At 42.5% G+C, this 20,258-nt stretch overlaps 1 protein-coding gene and 1 long non-coding RNA gene across 2 annotated transcripts; one reads left to right on the forward strand and one right to left on the reverse strand.

Annotated features, from left to right (window-relative positions):
• Positions 1 to 4,569: 4,569 nt before the first annotated feature.
• On the reverse strand, positions 4,570 to 17,332 carry iars2 (isoleucyl-tRNA synthetase 2, mitochondrial). Its single transcript, XM_076106985.1, has 23 exons — positions 16,939 to 17,332; positions 16,385 to 16,507; positions 16,055 to 16,208; positions 15,827 to 15,975; positions 15,589 to 15,638; positions 15,348 to 15,454; positions 15,135 to 15,222; positions 14,360 to 14,475; positions 14,067 to 14,236; positions 13,647 to 13,737; positions 13,369 to 13,520; positions 13,035 to 13,195; positions 12,641 to 12,743; positions 11,933 to 12,026; positions 9,661 to 9,769; positions 8,895 to 8,997; positions 8,250 to 8,372; positions 8,029 to 8,166; positions 7,790 to 7,896; positions 7,146 to 7,291; positions 6,826 to 7,016; positions 6,209 to 6,353; positions 4,570 to 5,403 (listed from the first exon to the last, which is right to left on the reverse strand). The coding sequence occupies exons 1-23, from the start codon at positions 17,203 to 17,205 to the stop codon at positions 5,258 to 5,260; spliced, it is 3,033 nt and encodes a 1,010-aa protein (XP_075963100.1). The 5' UTR covers positions 17,206 to 17,332; the 3' UTR covers positions 4,570 to 5,257.
• LOC142966299 (uncharacterized) lies at positions 16,758 to 19,464 on the forward strand. The gene is made up of 2 exons (XR_012957825.1): positions 16,758 to 18,324; positions 18,870 to 19,464. It is a non-coding gene; the product is annotated as an uncharacterized LOC142966299 (long non-coding RNA).
• Positions 19,465 to 20,258: the final 794 nt, after the last annotated feature.

A 20,258-nucleotide genomic window follows, 5' to 3' on the forward strand; every position in this document is an offset into this window, starting at 1 on the left:
AGCATATTCTGTCGGAAAAGGTTTAAAAAAAAAGTCAGTCTCGTATGTCAAAAAACGTAATAGTATAATACAAAAAGGTATTACAGTATGTCATATAATATAACATGTTTATGTTATAACATGTTACTGCCTATTTTGACAGTATGTCAAAATAGGCATAGTATGGTATTTTGACTCAAGACTATTATTAAACCCTAAACCTAAACTAAATTATAGCTCATTGGAAAGCCTGGTTCTTAGTCTTTCACACCCAACCTGGAAAACGATACAGCCAGTTATATTTGTTATAGTGTACCGGGGCCCAGGTCCGTATTCTGAATTCCTATCGGAATTTTCAGAGTTCTTATCAAATCTAGTCCTTAAAACAGATAAAGTAATTATTGTAGGTGACTTTAATATTCATGTAGATGTCGAGAATAATAGCCTCAGTACTGCATTTATCTCATTATTAGATTCGATTGGTTTTTGTCAGAGTGTACAGAAACCCACTCACTGTTTTAACCCTCGACCTGGTTCTGACTTATGGCATTAAAATAGAAGATTTAATAGTGTTTCCACAGAACTCTCTTTTATCGGACCATTATCTAATGACCTTTGAATTCCTACTAACGGAGTGTACGCCATTAAGCAAAGGTTACTACACTAGATGTCTATCTGATGGTGCTGTAGCTCAATTTAAAGAAGTGATTCTGTATTTAACTCAATAACATGCTTCAATATAACAGACTCCTGTGATAACTTTAGTCCGTCCCAGGTTGATCATCTTGTCGATTAGTGCTACAAGCTCACTGAGAAGGACACGAGACTCTATTGCTCCTTTAAAAAAAGAAGTTGGTAAAACAAAGGAGGTTCGCTCCATGGTATAACCCTCAAACCCACAAAGTAAAGCAAACATCGCGAAAACTTGAAAGAACATGGCGTTCCACTAAATTGGAACAATCTCGGTAAGTCTGGCGAGACAGTTTTAAGACATATAAGAAGGCCCTCCGTATTGCCAGAGCAGCTTATTACTCATCGTTAATAGAGACAAATAAGAACAAGCCAGGTTTCTCTTCAGCACTGTAGCCAGGCTGACAAAGAGTCACAGCTCTGTCAGTAGTAATGACTTCATGAACTTCTTTAATGATAAGATTATAACTATTAGAGAGAACATTAATAATCTCCTGCCCTCAACCACTACTGATCTATCCTCAAATACAGGAACCTTAGAAACAGCTGTAAACCCTGATATATGTTTAGATGCTTTACTCCTATCGACCTTCACCAATTGACGTCAACAATTTCTACGTCCAAACCTTCTACCTGTCTCTTAGACCCTATACCGACTAAGCTGCTTAAAGAAGTGCTACCATTAATTAGCACGACTTTATTAAATATGATCAACCTGTCTTCACTAACAGGCCATGTACCACAGTCCTTCAGAGTAGCTGTAATTAAACCTCTTCTTAAGAAGCCCACTCTCGATCCAGAGGTGTTGGCTAACTGTAGACCGATTTCTAACCTTCCCTTCCTCTGTAAGATCCTTGAGAAAGCAGTTGTGAATCAGTTGTGTGAATTTCTACGTAACAATAGTTTATTTGAGGATTTTCAGTCGGGATTTAGAAAGCATCATAGCACAGAGACAGCTCTAGTGAAAATAACTAATGACCTCCTAATTGCATCAGACAAAGGACTAGTCTCTGTTCTTGTCCTGTTAGACCTTAGTGCTGCGTTCGACACCATAGATCATTACATCCTGTTGCAGAGACTAGAACATTATATTGGCATCAAAGGGACCGCACTAAACCGGTTTAAATCCTCTTTCTCTGATCGATCACAGTTTGTATGTAAACGATGAAACCTCCATGAAGACCAACGTTAGTCATGGAGTTCCACAAGGTTCTGTTCTTGGACCAATCTTGTTCACCTTATATATGCTTCCTTTAGGCAATATTATCAGAAAACACTCTACAAACCTTCATTGTTATGCAGATGATACTCAATTATATGAGTGATATAATGTATGTGATAGAATCTGAATTGTAAGTCGCTTTGGATAAAAGCGTCTGCTAAATGACTGTAATGTAATGTAAATGTAATGTATCGATCAAACCAGATGAAACCAACCAGCTTGCTAAACTTCAAGCATGTCTTGAGGACATACAAACCTGGATGACCTGCAACTTCCTGATGTTAAACTCAGACAAAACTGAAGTTATTCTATAAGGCCCAGAACACCTCCGACATCAGTTATCTGATGATATAGTTTCTCTAGATGGCATTGCGCTGGCATCCAGCAGCACCGTAAAGAATCTGAGTTACCTTTGATCAGGATTTGTCTTTTAACTCCCAGATTAAACAAATTTCTAGGACTGCCTTTTTTCACCTACGTAATATTTCAAAAATCAGACGCATCCTGTCTCAAAGCGATGCAGAGAAATGAGTTCATGCATTTGTTACTTCTAGATTAGATTACTGCAATTCCTTATTATCAGGCTAAATTCAGAGTTACTTGTGGTTCCTAGAGTCTCAAAAAGTAGGATGGGAACCAGAGCCTTCAGTTATCAAGCTCCTCTTCTGTGGAACCAGCTTCCCGTTTCAGTCCGGGGGGCAGACACACTCACCACATTTAAGAGTAGGCTTAAGACTTTCCTTTTTGATAATGCTTATAGTTAGGGCTGGCTCAGGTTTATAGTTAGGGCTGGTTCAGGTTTATAGTTAGGGCTGGTTCAGGTTTATAGTTAGGGCTGGTTCAGGTTTATGGTTAGGACTGGCTCAGGTTTATAGTTAGGGCTGGCTCAGGTTTATAGTTAGGGCTGGCTCAGGTTTATAGTTAGGGCTGGTTCAGGTTTATAGTTAGGGCTGGTTCAGGTTTATGGTTAGGACTGGCTCAGGTTTATAGTTAGGGCTGGTTCAGGTTTATAGTTAGGGCTGGTTCAGGTTTATAGTTAGGGCTGGCTCAGGTTTATAGTTAGGACTGGCTCAGGTTTATAGTTGGGGCTGATTCAGGTTTATAGTTAGGGCTGGCTCAGGTTTATAGTTAGGGCTGACTCAGGTTTATAGTTAGGGCTGGATCAGGTTTATAGTTAGGGCTGGCTCAGGTTTATAGTTAGGGCTGGATCAGGTTTATAGTTAGGACTGGCTCAGGTTTATAGTTAGGGCTGGTTCAGGTTTATAGTTAGGACTGGCTCAGGTTTATAGTTAGGACTGGCTCAGGTTTATAGTTAGGGTTGGCTCAGGTCTATAGTTAGGGCTGGATCAGGTTTATAGTTAGGACTGGCTCAGGTTTATAGTTAGGGCTGGTTCAGGTTTATAGTTAGGACTGGCTCAGGTTTATAGTTAGGACTGGCTCAGGTTTATAGTTAGGGCTGGCTCAGGTCTATAGTTAGGGCTGGCTCAGGTCTATAGTTAGGGCTGGATCAGGTTTATAGTTAGGACTGGCTCAGGTTTATAGTTAGGGCTGGCTCAGGTCTATAGTTAGGGCTGGATCAGGTTTATAGTTAGGGCTGGCTCAGGTCTATAGTTAGGGCTGGATCAGGTTTATAGTTAGGACTGGCTCAGGTTTATAGTTAGGGCTGGTTCAGGTTTATAGTTAGGACTGGCTCAGGTTTATAGTTAGGGCTGGTTCAGGTTTATAGTTAGGACTGGCTCAGGCTTATAGTTAGGGCTGGTTCAGGTTTATAGTTAGGACTGGCTCAGGTTTATAGTTAGGGCTGGCTCAGGGCTATAGTTAGGGCTGGCTCAGGTCTATAGTTAGGGCTGGCTCAGGTCTATAGTTAGGGCTGGATCAGGTCTATAGTTAGGGCTGGATCAGGTTTATAGTTAGGACTGGTTCAGGCTTATAGTTAGGGCTGGTTCAGGTTTATAGTTAGGACTGGCTCAGGTTTATAGTTAGGGCTGGCTCAGGGCTATAGTTAGGGCTGGCTCAGGTCTATAGTTAGGGCTGGCTCAGGTCTATAGTTAGGGCTGGATCAGGTCTATAGTTAGGGCTGGATCAGGTTTATAGTTAGGGCTATGTTGAAAAAAAACTTCAAATAGTCTTAGAATAGAATATAACTCATTGTTTATTACGTCGAGAAAAAAATAACTCATACTATAGTATGTGGAAAGAAAGTATGTCGGAAAAAGTCATATTATAGTCTGTTGAAAAAGTTATGAAAAAATCATAGTATAGTATATTAAAAAAGTCATATAGTATGTTGGAAAAAAAAGCATAAAATAGTATGTCAATTATTTATGAAATTAATCGTATACTAAGGCATACAAAGTCAAAGTATATTATGTTGTAAAAGTCAAAGTATTTATTAGTCATTAAGAAAAGTCATAGATTAATACATGAATTTTTTTTCTTAAAAAGACAGTTTAGCATGATGAAAATAAAAGATAGTATGTAGAACAAAACGTAATAAAAAAGTCATGATAAAGTATGAGGAAAAAATATCGAAATATAGTCAGTGGCTCATTAAAAAATTCATAGCATGTCATAAAAAAGTTATGTAGTATGTCAAAAAAAGTCACGGTGTGTATGTTGTAATATTTTGTTATAGTAATAAAAAGGTCAGTATAAAATGTCAGAAAAAAGTCAGAAAATGTCATAATCCATTTATTTATAATTTAGAGACATTTTTTTCCATATACCTTCAACTTGATGGGAACGTTTACAAGGAACAGGATATATTATTGAAAGGTTTACAAGAACGTACCCAGTATACATTCTCTACTGCCGTCACATGGTGACACTCAGAGGAACGCATTCCTTTCCCCTGTAGTTACGCACTTAAAACAACTGATAAGCCACGTGAATGGCATCCCCTCTAAGAAAATATAAGTATTCCCAATGAAACATACAGTAAGCAAGCTTACTCATGCTGTATCATTTGGTGCAGTTATCAGTCACAAAAGCGCTCCACAGTAATGATACAGGAGCCTTTCTGGAAAGTTCAGAGGTCTTCATCTAATTGAAAAAAAAGTCACTGGTGATCAGAAAAAACCCGCTTCATGTACATTCAGCCTTGTGGTTTTGTAAGTGCATAAAACAGTTAGGCCTGACAGTACGCGTTGTTATCTGCTATTAGGACAGCCCTGTGCTAAGCTGCAGGCTCTCTTGACTGGCAGCGGCCAAAATGGAAGAACACAGGAGTAACTGGGAGTCAGTTTTGCACCTCTCAGCAGGGATTATAAAAGCCGGTCTCTATTCAGCCCTCAAGAGGAACTTCACCCGAAGCAGGAGAAGGAAACAGCCGATGTTCAATGTTCGTCACGGTGACAAGACGCTTTGTCAGTGAGCCGGTGAAACGATGGTCTGGCAGCGCGGGCACAGGCAGTCCACCGAGTCTGTGGTGTAGCGGCGACACCGCGGGCACCTGGCGGCAGCGGTGGGCACTGCTGCTATGCTGTAGGCGCTGTCCTCTCGTATGACACCACCTGACCGGACAGACAGACGTACTCAGCATGTTGGAAGTCATCTTATTCACATTTTGTCCACAACTGTGTGGACCTTTTTCACTGCAGACATTTGAACTTGTCTTTGGGTTCACCGAGCTTCCTGATAACCGCTATCATGGAGCTGCTTATCACATGGCTCAGGTAATGCTGGCTTTTATCAGCCACAATATTCATGTGAAAGAGGAGGAGTTGTCTATTACAAGCAACGTCATGAGAACAATGAGTTGGCAATTTAGTGTGACGTTTTATGAAATGTTGATATGATGATGATGGTGATCTGGTTATAGCAAAAGAGGATATTCTGCGACGTAAAATATATACGATATGATCACACAATTTAAATATAATAAGAAGCCGTTTGAAACAATGGGAACTAAAATGATCACCTCGTGGTTGTAAACCTCCATCAACCAGTCAAGTATCAGTTTACATCCAAAAATGTCATCGCGTCATCATTTTTTTTATCCTATTAGACATTTGTGTGAAATTAGCATAATTAGCATATCAATTCTTCAGTTCTGGCCCAAAATTTGTTTAGTGAGGTCACAGTGACCTCTGACCTCCAAATTCTAATCAGTTCATCCTTGAGTCCAGGTGGACGTTTGAGCCTGAGGTATCCCGCTCTGGAGACGGGGCCCTGACACATGTTATTACATCAGTGTTGGCCGGGTGCTGTGAAAAAAGGTCCATTAAGACATGATGCAAAAACTCTACTATTTCCCCAATCCTGGCTGATTTATCTCTGCGCCGTTGTACCGACTAGCTCAGTGTGAACGTTCCTCACCCTCCAGGTTGATGAGGAAGGAGCCGCGGCTCAGCAAGGCGTCTGGGGGAAGGTCGCGGGGCAGCACGCTGGTCAGGTTGACCCGCGCGACCGTCATCAGCTCAGCCAGCTGGGAGGAGGTGGAGGTGGCTTCCTCTTGGAGAGACTGGGAGTGGCGAGGAGGAAGGTTATGGGTTCATGTCCCTTTATATAGACTGATAATATATAAATAAAAGCATTGGGGATTTCCAACATGTGTGTATCATATTTTATATTTTGTTCTTATCTAATTATTACAAATCAATAGTATTGTAAACATGCGTTACATTATATGTTGCATTTTATGTATATTACAGATGACATTTAGTTTAATTTGTTATTATTATTATTATTATTATTATTATTATATGTGTGCATGATTCTAGCAGCCAGGAAGTGATGACACATGATGTGTGGATGTTCTCAAGCTTTGCAGAAACATTTTACTTAAAAAAAAAAAAAAAAGAACAACTGGAAACAATCACTCTACTTTAGATCTTGGCCCATTGCCTCAGCATTTGAACATGTGAAGTCCTTCTCAGTGTCTTTTGTGGACTCTCTCTCTCTGTATAATGGCTTGCTCACAACATTTGATTTACCTCCATGAGCTCAAACAGCAAACCGGGTTCAATGGCAATGGTGAGGTCGTACTGAGCGGCATTTTTGCCCGGAATGGAAGACAGGAAGGAGTCTCTGATGGCACAGGCCCCCTCCACTGCCTCCTCCAATCCTGGTCGCCGCCACACCGAACTGCTTTTGCTCCAGCCGCTCTGAAATAATGTCTCCCCTTCTGCAGACGCATTTACGGTTCATGAATACTCTTTGTTAGCAAGAGAACACAAAATGTATTGAGAGACGGTGTGGTTGAAAACACATGCGGGGTCATATGTTGTAACAACACGAACCAACTGACACGTACCGTCATGTCCTGGTGCGTGTAGATAGACCTCTTCAGCTAGATGTGGCAGGATGGGAGCTATAGATCTGGTCACTCCATCTAGAATTTCCTCTAAAACGGTCTGACATGATCTTCTGCCCAACGAGTCCTCTGGATCACAGTACAACCTGATTTAAAGAGGCAGAATTAAAGGAACAGACGAGGAAAGAGGAAGAGATACGAGAGTTTCACAGATACTTAACCCTTGGGCCTCACTTTAAAAAAAAACAGTTGCTCTGATACCATAGAAGACAAAAATGTGTGCTTCAAAAATGATCGTAATAATATTTTCCACTCTCACTGACTTGATACTGTAATAGTTGTGGGAATTCAATGTGGATAATGTTTCTCCTTAAGGCTCTGAGTGTATGCATTTTGGCTACACAGTTTATTAGAGACTTATTATAGGAGCTGAAGTTCAACTTCCAAAATAAAATAAAAAAAAACTAAAAAAGCTCACACCCTTTCCAAGATGTATGCCATATGCATTAACATGGCCAAAATGATAGAAAAATGAAGGAAGCCCAAAATGTCTCATGAGGCACGAGTGTCAAAGCAAAGTAAAGCGATCAGAAGAATACCAGCACAGCTAAACCACTGGTTGGTCTCATGTTTTCAGCCTTTACCGGTCTTTGATGATGCTGAAATAGAAGCTGGAGAGCTCTCTGGTGATGAAGGCTTGGAGGACACGAATGGCCCTACCGGCATCAAACTCACTGTAGGCGTCTGTCACCTGCACACACACACACACACACACACACACACAGACAGAGAGAGAGAGAGAGCGAAAGAGACAGAGAGAGACAGAGACACACACACGTCATTGGCTTCCACAAGTACACTCATTTCAGTCAGCGGCTCATACTGTGTGGCCTGAGATGTACTCGCGGAGCAGGTGCAGCATGTACTGATCGATGTAGTGCATGTCTTTGGGGTCCACAGCCTGCACACGTGGGTCGAAGCCCTGCAGGTTGCCGAGCAGGAACTTCAGAGTGTTCCTCAGCTGAAAGAAGAAACGGGGATCAGACGTGAAAAATAACTGGACAATAAGCAGTCACTTGCACCATGTGCTCACTGCACTGGTACCTTGCCGATGCTGTCTCTGGCTGAGTTGAGAGCAGTGGGTCCAATCTGAACCTCAGAGAAGATGTTTGACTCCGCCACCCACCAACGCAGCACATCCGCCCCGTAGGCTGGCATACCCGGGTCCTGGAGAGGGCGGGACATGTGAGAAAAAAGTGTGTCAGTAATGTGACTTTTGGATTGAAATTAATTTACTGTAGTAAAAGTAATTGCAAACTGCATTGGCTGAATGCTTCATGAGCACATAGAGCACAGATGCACCATCAATACAAACATTATTTTATCTTTAGTGAATCAGTTAGTGACCCCTGATAAAAGGAACTGATCACCCCAAGCACTAAAACATACCTCTTACTCCTTGAGGTGTCTTGCATTGCAGAGAACAGTTTAGTTTTATCTGTCCAGGTTTTGAAATACCATCTGAATTGCAAAATGGTTCCAATGGATGAAAAAAAAAATCTATTCAACTCAGATTATTAGGCTGTGGTTAAGGTCTCAGCAGCAGATATATCAAAACCGTGGCAATTAGAAGCAGAACTATCTGCGTAGCTACACACCACAAAGAGAAGGTTCAGCCTTCTATGATTGCAGAAAGCCGTTCTTTTCTTTATACGTATGTATAGAACAGTTTCTCTCCCCTGACCGTACCTTCCCTCCATTAATAACTACATCTGGATCCACAACGTTGCCCACAGACTTGGACATCTTCTCTCCTTTTTCACTGACAGCGAAGCCATGGACCACCAGAGACCTGCACACACAAAACCACAGTCTTATATTAGCAAAAGTAGGATATTGTATGTATTACATATTACATGTGTTATTGAAAATTTGGAATTTAAAAAAATATATATTTTGGCCTCGAAATGTTGTTCTTAACTACTTTGCGTGGTACAGCATACTTTTGTAAACACAAATTGGTATTTGTGTTTATTATTTGTTTTCATCAACTGTTGCTTAAAAGAAGAACGCCACTAGTTCTACACATGAAGTTCGGGTACATTCACCTCTGAGAGTGGTTGTGTAATGGCTTCTGTGGCTCTTAAGGAGATTTCTAGAGTTTGATGATGTAATTGGAATTATATGAGCATTGGCTTGAGACTTCAAATATTCACCAGAATACTAGTGTATTCTGGTGAATATTTGAAGTCTCAAGCCAATGCTCATATGCCAATGCCTTCACACAGTGAAGGGATTTGAAAGAGGTGGGCATCTAGGAGGCGAGGGTAGACTATTTTAGAAAAGAAACGGTAGATTATACGAGTCACTATCAGTTACACCAATGAACCAATCACAACCTGCTTGTAGGCTTGTGAAAGCAATGTCTACCAGATGTTTTTTTTCCCCAATTTAAACTCCATGTATTCGTGTTAGAAAAATGTGAATCCACTAGATTGCAAAACGGGGCACTCACTTGTAAGGGGCCTTGTTCCTGACGGCTACGCTGGTGAGCAGCGAGGACTGAAACCAGCCTCCGATCTGGTCCTTCCCTTCCACATATGCATCTGCCCTGGAGTCTGACTCTGCACGGCGGGTTACAGAGAAAAGAGGCATAAATCGGTTAAATTCTACAGTCACACCACACACACACAGATTAGATAACCAAAACGGTTAGTGCACAGGAAGACTGTCCCAGAGGAGAGAAACGTCTAGAAAAGACAAGAGAGACAAGCCAGTGTTAGTGTGGGACTCCAACCATTCAGCGTGTGTGCACTCAAAGGTGACCAATGCTAAAGACTCAATAAGCATGCCTTGTTTATCTAGTTTGAACTCAAGGTGGTTACAGATTTCATTTAGACAGCTATCCGACAGGCAGGTGTTGCAGCCATGGCATCACAGGCACAGAGAACTTTCAGCCTCGTCCATCTCCATCCTGAATCAATCCGACAGACAAGACACACAAAAAGAAGAGTTTGGGCCGTTCCTGGAAAAAGAAACAAACTGCCACAGAGAGAAAGAGAGGAGGAGAAAAAGCTTCCACATTTTGGTATTCAGAAACACTCCTCACAGCACATTCAAATATGCTATGACGAGCATTAACCAACATACTGAATGGGATTGAATGATCTTCAGTATTTGGGCACAACAGAGGTGCTGCGTTGTTCAGAGGCAGAGGGAGGAGGAGTGATCTGGCATTGGAGGACATTTAAAGCAGACGGACAGGACAGAGAAACAAAGACACATTGGAAGACAGAGGCAGCTGTGTTGGCCGGTAGGCGGAGGATCAGACAACCTGTGACCAGAGGTTTGCGGAGCGGAGCGGGGAGCCAGCTGAGACGTGACTCAGGCTCCTCAGTGTCTTCCTCCATCTCCTCTAGAAAACGACAACACAAAACCAAACAGCGACATTCAACGGCTACCCCTTAAAAAGCCTTCTGGTCTTGGATTCTGATTTGTGAGCAAACAAAAAGACATCTTCGTCTAATTCATTTTTGGTATTATGTGTTATGGTAAGCAAGTTGGAAGACATAATTAGTTGCCATCCATAGAGTCACACGTACAGAAGCCCTGAGAGGAAAGCTGCAAGAAAACAATATTGTGATGATCTATTTTCCAAGTGTGATCTGAATAGTTTGATCTCCTGTGTTTATGACTGAAGAGCAGGTGAAAAATGGCTTTGCCAGGAGAATCTCAGAGTTCCCTTTTTTCACCCGTTATAACAACTTTAAGTTGTGGCAGGTGAAAAAGTATTTGTTGTTGTAATACTCATTTCAGCCACAAGAGGCTGATCCAAATAGGACTAAAAGCATGCCCGTTTCCTCCCAGGTGAGTTTTACATAACTTGCTAACATACAATATACACAATATACACAATATAGCTCGTGTTTACCTTGTGTGGAGAAATTAAAACTCACCTGGACGTGAACAGGAAAGCTTTTAGTCCTACATAGAACATGAGACTTTCCACGTGAGACTTTCCACTTTTGGAAAAAGACATAACTAGGTTAACTAACTAGGTCAACTAAGGCTAGCAGACAAACTTTTTGAGACAGTCTCTGCTGTAAAAGGCTCATTCTTTTGTATGGTTTGAAGATTCTCTGCTACATTGGGTTACGGTGGATATTTTGGACAGGGTATCCGCAGTATAACAGTTTACCTTCTACTGTTCTACTAGACACAGAGCACGGTGACCCTGGTATGCTGAGGCTGCACTGCCTTGTAGTCCCCGTGTGTGGTCAGCTTTTCCTTACAATACACTTTGCAAAGCGACTTAATGAGTGGACAGTGCGAGTGTGCAAGTAGCTTTCTCTACAATAGAACTAATGACAGGAGAGTTGATTAAAGGCATTTGGAAAGCTGCCAGTCATTGACGTGAGCAGGAGAACTAACTGCTGTCATCGGAGAGGAAGAAAACATTATCCCGTCTATGTACAATATCAACTTCCTTGTAGATTATTAAGCATATGTTTTCATAGAAGTAATCAGCAGCTATATATATATATATATATATATACACGTATATACACTGTATATACGTGTATATATATATATATATATACACGTATATACACTGTATATATGTTTACAGTTTTCAACAATCAACATCTTCTCACCATCATAAATAAAAGAATGTCAAACTTGAATCATTAGAATTGACAGTATTTCACAGATGCTGACTTCCAGAAAATGAGCTCCAGTCTATTACTACTTGGTACGATGTGCACAGCAGGACAGTTCAGACGTACCTTCTAGTACAGCAGCCCATGAAGCTCCGCTGTCAAACCAGATGTCTAAGACGTCTTCTCCACGAACGTAGTCAGTCACTGGACCTGCTTTACTCTACAGAGATGCGCAACAATAAGGTGATTAGTTGGTTGGCCAACAGAAAACAGATGACAATATCAATAATCATATTCAAAGCTCTATTGATCACTTTTTAAAGCCACTAGGGGGCAGAAGAACTGGAACTCAAACTCAAAAATATCTGTCTTTAGCTGTAAAATGTTCCACTACTGTTCACCTGCTAGTAGCTGTGAGTCGTACAGCGGAGAAATCTGATGTGTTAACCAAAACAATGAGCTAACGTGGAATAAAAATGCCACAGTGCTGCAGAAATATGTTGATTAGAGCAGCTCAATCATCAACAGCAAATATAAAACTATTGCTTTTAACAGCCTTTCAGCAAACAACATTTTGAATACATCCTTCTGAGCTCTGGCTAACTTGCGATTGTTGCCTTCTATTAAGAGGTGGACAGTAGAGAGGAAAGTAAAAACAATTCATCAGTCATCAGTGTCTACTCTCACCAACAATAGCATAAATAATTATAATATTCATCATATTAGAGAGGGAATATCCCTTACCATGGCCAATCACCTGATGTACCACTGAGGCTGGTTCAAACCTATTCTCATTATCTCACATACACACCATCACACATGCACTACACTCACTTTCTGGAGCACATTTTCTGGCAGCAAAGTCTCAATAGGAAGCTCCCACCAACAGTCACTGCCCTTCTCTTTGAAGAGCTTTGCTATATGGGACACAGTGTCCCTGCAGAGATGGGAAGAATGCTCATTAATAAACAACAAGAATAATAATAATAATAATAATAATAATAATACAGAGTTATAAAGTGCTTTACATGATTTAACCAGAAACAAAAACATTTCAGGGCTGCTATATAATAAAATCAGACAACTACAGCAAAACAAAAAGGAGATATAATATCCAAAAGTAATCGAGTATGACACACAGTGTCTGCAGTAACTCTAAAAATTGCGAGTGTGCAAGTAGCGTGAGCGCGTATCAAGCCAGTTGGTCTGCATGTGTGTATCAGCTTACTTGTTGACGAGAGCCTCTCCGGTCTCTCTGTGGTAGAAGACTGGGATCGGGACTCCCCAGCTCCGCTGTCTGGAGATGCACCAGTACGTCCGTCTGTCCAGCATGGTCAGCAGGCTGCCCCTCGCCGACTCTGGCAAAACACGCACCTTCTGCAGTGCTTCCTGGACACACACACACATTACTTCCTTTGGAACAACCCGTAAATAGGAAGCGAGTCCCTTCCTGGAAGAGCACAATGCATCGCTCTATCTGCACTAGGAACAGGCTGTATTTCTTTTTCCAGCAAATAAAATGGGAGCTCAACAAAAAGTAAAAATATGTCTTCCAGCTTCACCTTGGCCTTGTCTTTAAGCGACGCCGTGTTGATGAACCACTGTTTACTGGGCCTGATGACGACGGGCTGCTTCGTCCTCCAGTCGTACGGGTAGCTGTGGACGCACTGCTCCTCCTTCACCAGGGCGCCGCCGTCCGTCAGCATGGAGATCACTAGCACACGCCGCCAGGCCAATCCACAAACGTGATAAACAGACAGAGATATGAAAAACAACACATGCCCTCACAGATTCACACAGGCTAAGTAAGTGTATCCCCTTTTCACTTATTGTTCTGTACCTTTGTCAGTGCCTTCTGTCATCACAGACAGATTCTGTAGCTCAGGGCCGGCCAGTTCAGTGAACTTCCCGTCCTCATCCACCATGCACTCCTTTGCAGGCACACACACACACACACACACACACACACACACACACACACACACACACACACACACACACACACACACACACACACACACACACACACACACACACACACACACACACACACACACACACACACACACACACACACACACACACACACACACACACACACACACACACACACACACACACACACACACACACACACACAAACAATTGTTTTCCTTTGATGAATGACTGAAACAAGTAACTATCAAAACTGTCACTGTCTTGCATGGTAGAAGCTTTTCTTCATTTCCCAAAGGTTGACATTGTAAAATACAGAACGTACCACGGAGAGTTTAAACTGAGAAGCCACACTGTAATCCTCCATGCCGTGAGCTGGCGCCGTGTGGACCAATCCCGTTCCTTTTGCCATAGTCACGTGATTGGCCGGCAATAGCGGCACTTCCTTGTCAGGAATTGTGGGATGTTTACAGATCCCACCCTCGAGCTGGGAGCCTTGGAACAGGGGACATTAGCGTGGTTATGTTTGTAAATGACTAGATACACCATGAAGACACCTGTGTGTGTGTGTGTGTCTGTGTGTGTGTGTGTGTGTGTGTGTGTGTGTGTCAGCACTACCTGTGAAGGTGCCTATACTCTCCAGCTCTGTGGCCAGCAGTGCTGCCACGCTGGCTGTGCGTTCAGTGGCCACCAACAGCAGCTGAGAGTTGTCCGCCCTCTTCACCACCGAGTACCTGTGAACAACGGGGACTCGGAGTCTGTACTTGAAGGTTTGAAAATAGAAAGTTTCAACTCCTAAATATCGACATCGGTATCCAGCATTGGTCAGACTCTATAGTGCAATCAAGCAAGTTGTGAAATGCTTTACAGCACAAAACAACAAGACTCCTCCACTCAGGGTTTACATTATTATTTAGAACACAGGGTTGATGGGAAATGTGGTTTAGGTTTCAGGGACACCACTGCTGTAAGGAAATGGCATACCAGTAGATGTAAGAGACTGAAGATGACAAAAGACCTGGGCTTGAGATGATTTTGCCAATTAATCAGTTAGTCATATCGCATGAAATTCATGTGCAAATTTAGATAATTGATTGCTTATTTCAGATTATCTTTAAACAAATTTTGCAAAAAATAAATTGTTGCAGCCTCTGTAATGTGTAGCTTGCTTCCTTAGTGTTGTATGATAATAAACTGAATATATTTGGGTTTTAGACTGTTGGTCGTTCACAAAACGTTTCTAATGTTTATAGACTAAATGGTTAAAATCAATCAATCTTGAAAACAAGAAGCTTATTCAACAGTTGAAATAATAGCGAGTGGAGTCATGTCTGCAAAGAGATGCCCTCAAACGGCCGCTGTATAACCGTCATGTTGTGGTGCTGCTACTCACTGGGCGTTGGGCATGTAGCAGACGGCCTGGTTGGCGGGAATGGTCCAGGGCTGGGTGGTCCACACCAACACAGAGAGACTTTGCAATCCTGCTGAGGTACACAAACCATACACACACACACACACACACACATAGTGATGTATGGTGATGTCTCACCAGGTCAGGAGTATAATCTTTTCAAATAAATGAATTAACTGTATGTGCGTGTGTTACCCTCTGAGGCTATGGCAGGTGGCAGTGTGCTCAGGGGGAATGTGGCATAGACGGCTCTGCTCACATGCTCAGGGTTGTACTCCAGCTCTGCCTCTGCCAGGGCCGTTCTGCAAAGGGCCCAGAGTCCGGATCAAAGCAGACCACAGTAGCCAAGTCAGTTATCATGTGCTGATCTAGAATAGCTTATAAATATTGATGCCTCTATGCAGCAACCTCTGCATAAGTAAACTAACTCAGGCACCTTGATGAAGGGGACCAGAAGACTGGCTTGTAGTCCTGGTAGACGAACCCCTGAAAACCACAAAGAAAAAATAAATATTAGACTAATAAGCTACTGAGAGGCAAAATTCTGTTTTAATCCCATCCATGTGTTTACTACAGTAATCCCCTATTGCAATAACTATTATGTCACTATTTAGGTTATTGAGCCTTTTCACATTGTTATAAAAGTGTTTTCTGAATAGCGCATCGTTGCCCACCTTGCTGTGCATCTCTTGGAAGACTTTCAGTTGAGCAGCCTCATAGGCCCCATCATAGGTGTAGTAGCACTGGTCCCAGTCAGCCATCAACCCCCAGCGCTGGAAGGCAGCCTTCTGACGAGCTATGGCCCCCTCTGCAAACTCCCGCGCTGGAAGGGATAAAAACATTACAGCAGCTGCAAAGATCTGACAGCGGTGACGTTCGTCCAGCTTTCCGTCCATCTTTACCTTTCTGTCTGATCTGCAGGGGACTGAGGCCGCTGGTCCCCAACTCCCCCAGAGCCTTCAGCTCGATGGGCAGGCCATGGCAGTCCCAACCCGGGACGTAGTGGACCTGCCGCCCCCTCAGCATCTCAAAACGGTTTCGGATATCTTTCAGGATCTAGACCAAAAACAAGACAGAGTGAATTGAATGTTTATTTCGGCAGTGTCATTGCCACCCAGGAAAAGCTTAGAGCTTTTACAACAATGACTAAATGGTGCCGCAGGTGTCCAAGGCTGTCAAAAAGTTAGAATGCACCATAACAGAAGGGAATATCTGAAACTTGATGTGATCACCTTGTTGAGCGCATGTCCTACATGTGGGTCTCCATTGGCATACGGAGGTCCATCGTGTAGGCAGAACTCCTTCTTGGCCTTCCTCTCTCTTTGCCAGGAGTACAAACCTGCAAACCCACAATCCTGCAAAAGTGGCGAGAATTCATATTTTTCATGTGACAAAAAACAATGCATTGATATCGAGCTCTCTGTAGCAGTGTTTAACCATCGAGATACTATAGACAGTTAGATTTGAGCTGTGCAAATCTAAGTACCCACCAAGAGGGCGATAAGTCACAGTTATACTACGCCTAGCATAATCCAATACTTCAGCTGTGATCCGTCAGACATTATTTTCAGTCTGCATAATTCAGAAAGGTGTCTGTCTGTTTTACAAGGGGTGGGGGTAATTGCCTCTCGACGCATCAGATGCATGCCGGCCTGAAGAATAAACCCTAAAGAGTTGTAGAATAATTACAGTCGTGTGCTACAATGTGTCCAGTTCACCGCGAGCAGTGGGGGAATTCACTTGACGTGTTTTTGAGTAGAGGGTCAGCCTCAATGGTTTGTCCTACCTGCTGTATCTGGAGTTCTCGGTCCAGCAGCTTCTGTCCAGTCAGTTTCATTGGGAACTCAGACCGGGGAAGGAGCACTGTGTCTCGGTACAGTCCCTGAGCAGAGCCTGCCTCTGCGGGCTGAGCGCCGGCTTCGCCTGAACTTACACCGTGACAGCCGCTGGAGCTTAAGGAGAGAGCACGGTGGAGGAGGCCGCCTCCCCGTTGTGACCTCCGTCCCCATCTCGCTAGCGTCTGGCTTACTGCCGAAAGCCGGCACAGCAGCATGGAGAGGCGATGTAGCTCTGTGGACAAGCAAAACCACAAAAAACTGAAGACTGTTTGATTGTTTCTGAGTTGTGACAGTGTTACATTCCGCCCTTTGCGCAATACTTTGTTTCTTCCGGAAGAAATTGAAGCAAGGACAACTACGGGAACTCCGTTCGGTCAAAATTGAAATGAGGTCGCATTTATACTAACGTAAGCAAGCGGTTGCTGAATGAAGAGATTTATAACCCATTGAGGGAAACAATATTGAATATTATGATTTGTGATTTAACTGTTTGATTGAATTGTAAGCTCATATACATCAAAAGTGATATTATGGTAAATAAAACCAGAGTTGTCTGGTTGAGTGTTTTTATTTCGAAAATTATAAATTTTAATATGCGCTTCCAATGATAGTAATGTCAGTAGCCTACTTATGTTGATAGTAGTATCTCCGAGTCCTTACGCAATAGAGCCCACACTCACATGGGTGGAAAAACTATGAGCAGCAGTGTGGTTTGGTTGTCTTATTTTGAAGGTTTCCACCGGAATATTTATCATGCTATTGCGTCTCGCTTGACAAAGGTGGAGTTGATTTTTGTCTCCTGTAGGCCTATTTAAAATAACGTTTTCCGTTTTAGCATGCAGTGGACACAATGAACTAAAACTCTGCAGTCCTAAATAAAACTAATGCTTACAGGCCACAGATTATTTCACACAAATATTTTCATTGTCATAAATATTCTGTGGTGGTTGTGGAGCTAGTGTCGTGTTGGACTGTTGTTCCAGCTGTTGCCTTCCATTCCTAAATGTCTGCTGACAAACAGCAGCCCTATCAAACTAACTGGACTGTGTAAATTAAAGTCGTTCACGTGCGCTTAACTTGATATCAATATATTTCCGACGGCGCCTGAATGCAACACGACACAGGCTATACAGCAGGTGGTATTGAGTGGCTGATGATGTCACCGGGGGTATAAAGCTCGCGGCTGCATCTGCCGTGTTATTCATCGACTAACCGAGAGGACTTAACCGGAGCAGCGAGCGCAACCTTCGACCACTCTCCACGCCAACATGAATAAGATGTGTGTAGCTTACCTCGGGGCTCTGCTGCTGGCTCTCCATCTCGTCTCATCACAGGTCAGTCGTTGTTTTTTCTTCTGTTTCTCCCTCGCTTTGTTTCTAACTTCAGCGGGATATTAACCTTATATTGACCTGCTGAGGGTTAAAAGCGCTGCTGGCACTGTGGGTAATGGGCTTATTCTAAACATAAATGGTTATTAAATATATATAAACATGCGGTTTTTTTGTCTATTTTTTTTTTTAGCAGCAAGTTATAGGGAATAAGTAACTTGAATTTGATCCCTGGGACCCAAGGCTTTACTCTCCAGTTACACTTTATTTTCTAGGACTCTGAGGATTTAGTGTCAGGGGTTGATGAATTTGTTAAACTTTAAACAGTTTTAAACTCCGATGAGCATTCGCCTAAGGTTTTGGTTGAGTGTGTAATGGGTATTTAGAGATTTTAACTTTTTTTTTTTTTTTTTTTTTTAATGTTACATTTTTGTCCACCGGCTGAAATATTGTGATCTTACGCCCTTGTTCTACGGACTAGTGGGTTTAATGTTCTGTAGACCTGCTCACGTTAAAATAACCGGAGATGATGGTGGTCTTGCATGTTGCAGGTGGTCCAGGCCCAGGGCACCACAGGCTCCCCCATGAACGGAACTACGTCCAACAACGTGACTGGGACCGTGGCACACAAAGAGAGCGGCTCCGGAACGACAGACTGCTTCACCCTGCTGCTGCCGCTGGCTGTCGCGGCCTCTCTGCTCCACGGGTGGTCTTAACGACCGGACTGATGTTAGCGCCTCGCGCACTGTCAAGACGGCTGGACTGGGCACGCAACGTTACTCCCAAAGTCTCTCCTCTTCAACACAATTTGGATTTCACTTTTTTCTTTTTTGTCACTTTTGGAATTAATTTTGAAGGAGCGCGCGCTTTCAGAGCTGTCTAAGTTTTACCTTTTTTACGCACCACTATGAAAATTCCCCTTTATCCGGAAACCACCGGCTTCTTGGTTTAGTCTGTCTATGGGGGTGGGAGATCATGTTCATGGCTTTAAATACAAAACATGTTCTGATACTTGATTCCAGGCTCCAAAGGCCTAAAAAGTGATTGTGAACTAGTTTAGAAAAGTTACATTTCTGGAACTGTAAATGTGATTTTTGGATCGTAACTTTTTTTGTATGTCCAATAAAATCGTTGAATTATAAGTGACTACATGGACTCTTGCTCGGTTTCTTCTCGCTCTCGCGCTCGCTCTCTCCTTGCCGCAGGTGTATAAAAAGCTTGTATAGTGTTTTAGGACAAATAGTTGGACCTGAAGATGATTGCTTTTTAGATTAAAATGTTTACTTCAGAGGTATATAAAGTGGTCGTACTGTAAAATCACTACGCCTGGTGTAGCGCAGGCTGAAAACTCACCTCTTCAAGACGGCTTAGCCTTCCACTTAGCACTTACTTGGCATCTATTGTATTCATACTACCTTATTGTATTCATATTAGTTTGACACTTATTGCATTAGTTTGTTTCTGCACTGTACGTTGGCTCTGGTTTATGCTTGTTTGAAGAAAGGAGATGCACTTATGACTTCTGGTGACTAGTTCTCTCGAAAACCGATGTTGAATACACTTATTGTAAGTCGCTTTGGATAAAAGCGTCTGCTAAATGACTGCAATGTAATGTTATCGGGTCTGCTTTAAACAGTAAATACTCTCTCTGGTATGATTGCAGGGTAACTTTCTCAACGCTAACTCACTACAATTTGGAAACTTAATTCAAAGTGTGACGCACTTAATTCAAAGTGTGACTCACTATCAGGGGGGCCACTGTCTGTCATTGAGAACAATAACTAAGTCCTTCAATCGTTGGCATACTGGCCAACTGATCATTCAACCCTGATGTAAAACCATTTGTAGCGTCACCTGGACACGAGTCCCAACAGTAAATAGTTTATCACTACACAGACTGAAGTGGGCAGTAGACAAATGTAAAGTACTTTAATAATTGA

Source organism: Anarhichas minor, unplaced genomic scaffold (assembly GCF_050575085.1).
Source record: "Anarhichas minor isolate MPS153535 unplaced genomic scaffold, ASM5057508v1 ptg000037l, whole genome shotgun sequence".
Lineage (NCBI taxonomy): Eukaryota > Metazoa > Chordata > Actinopteri > Perciformes > Anarhichadidae > Anarhichas > Anarhichas minor.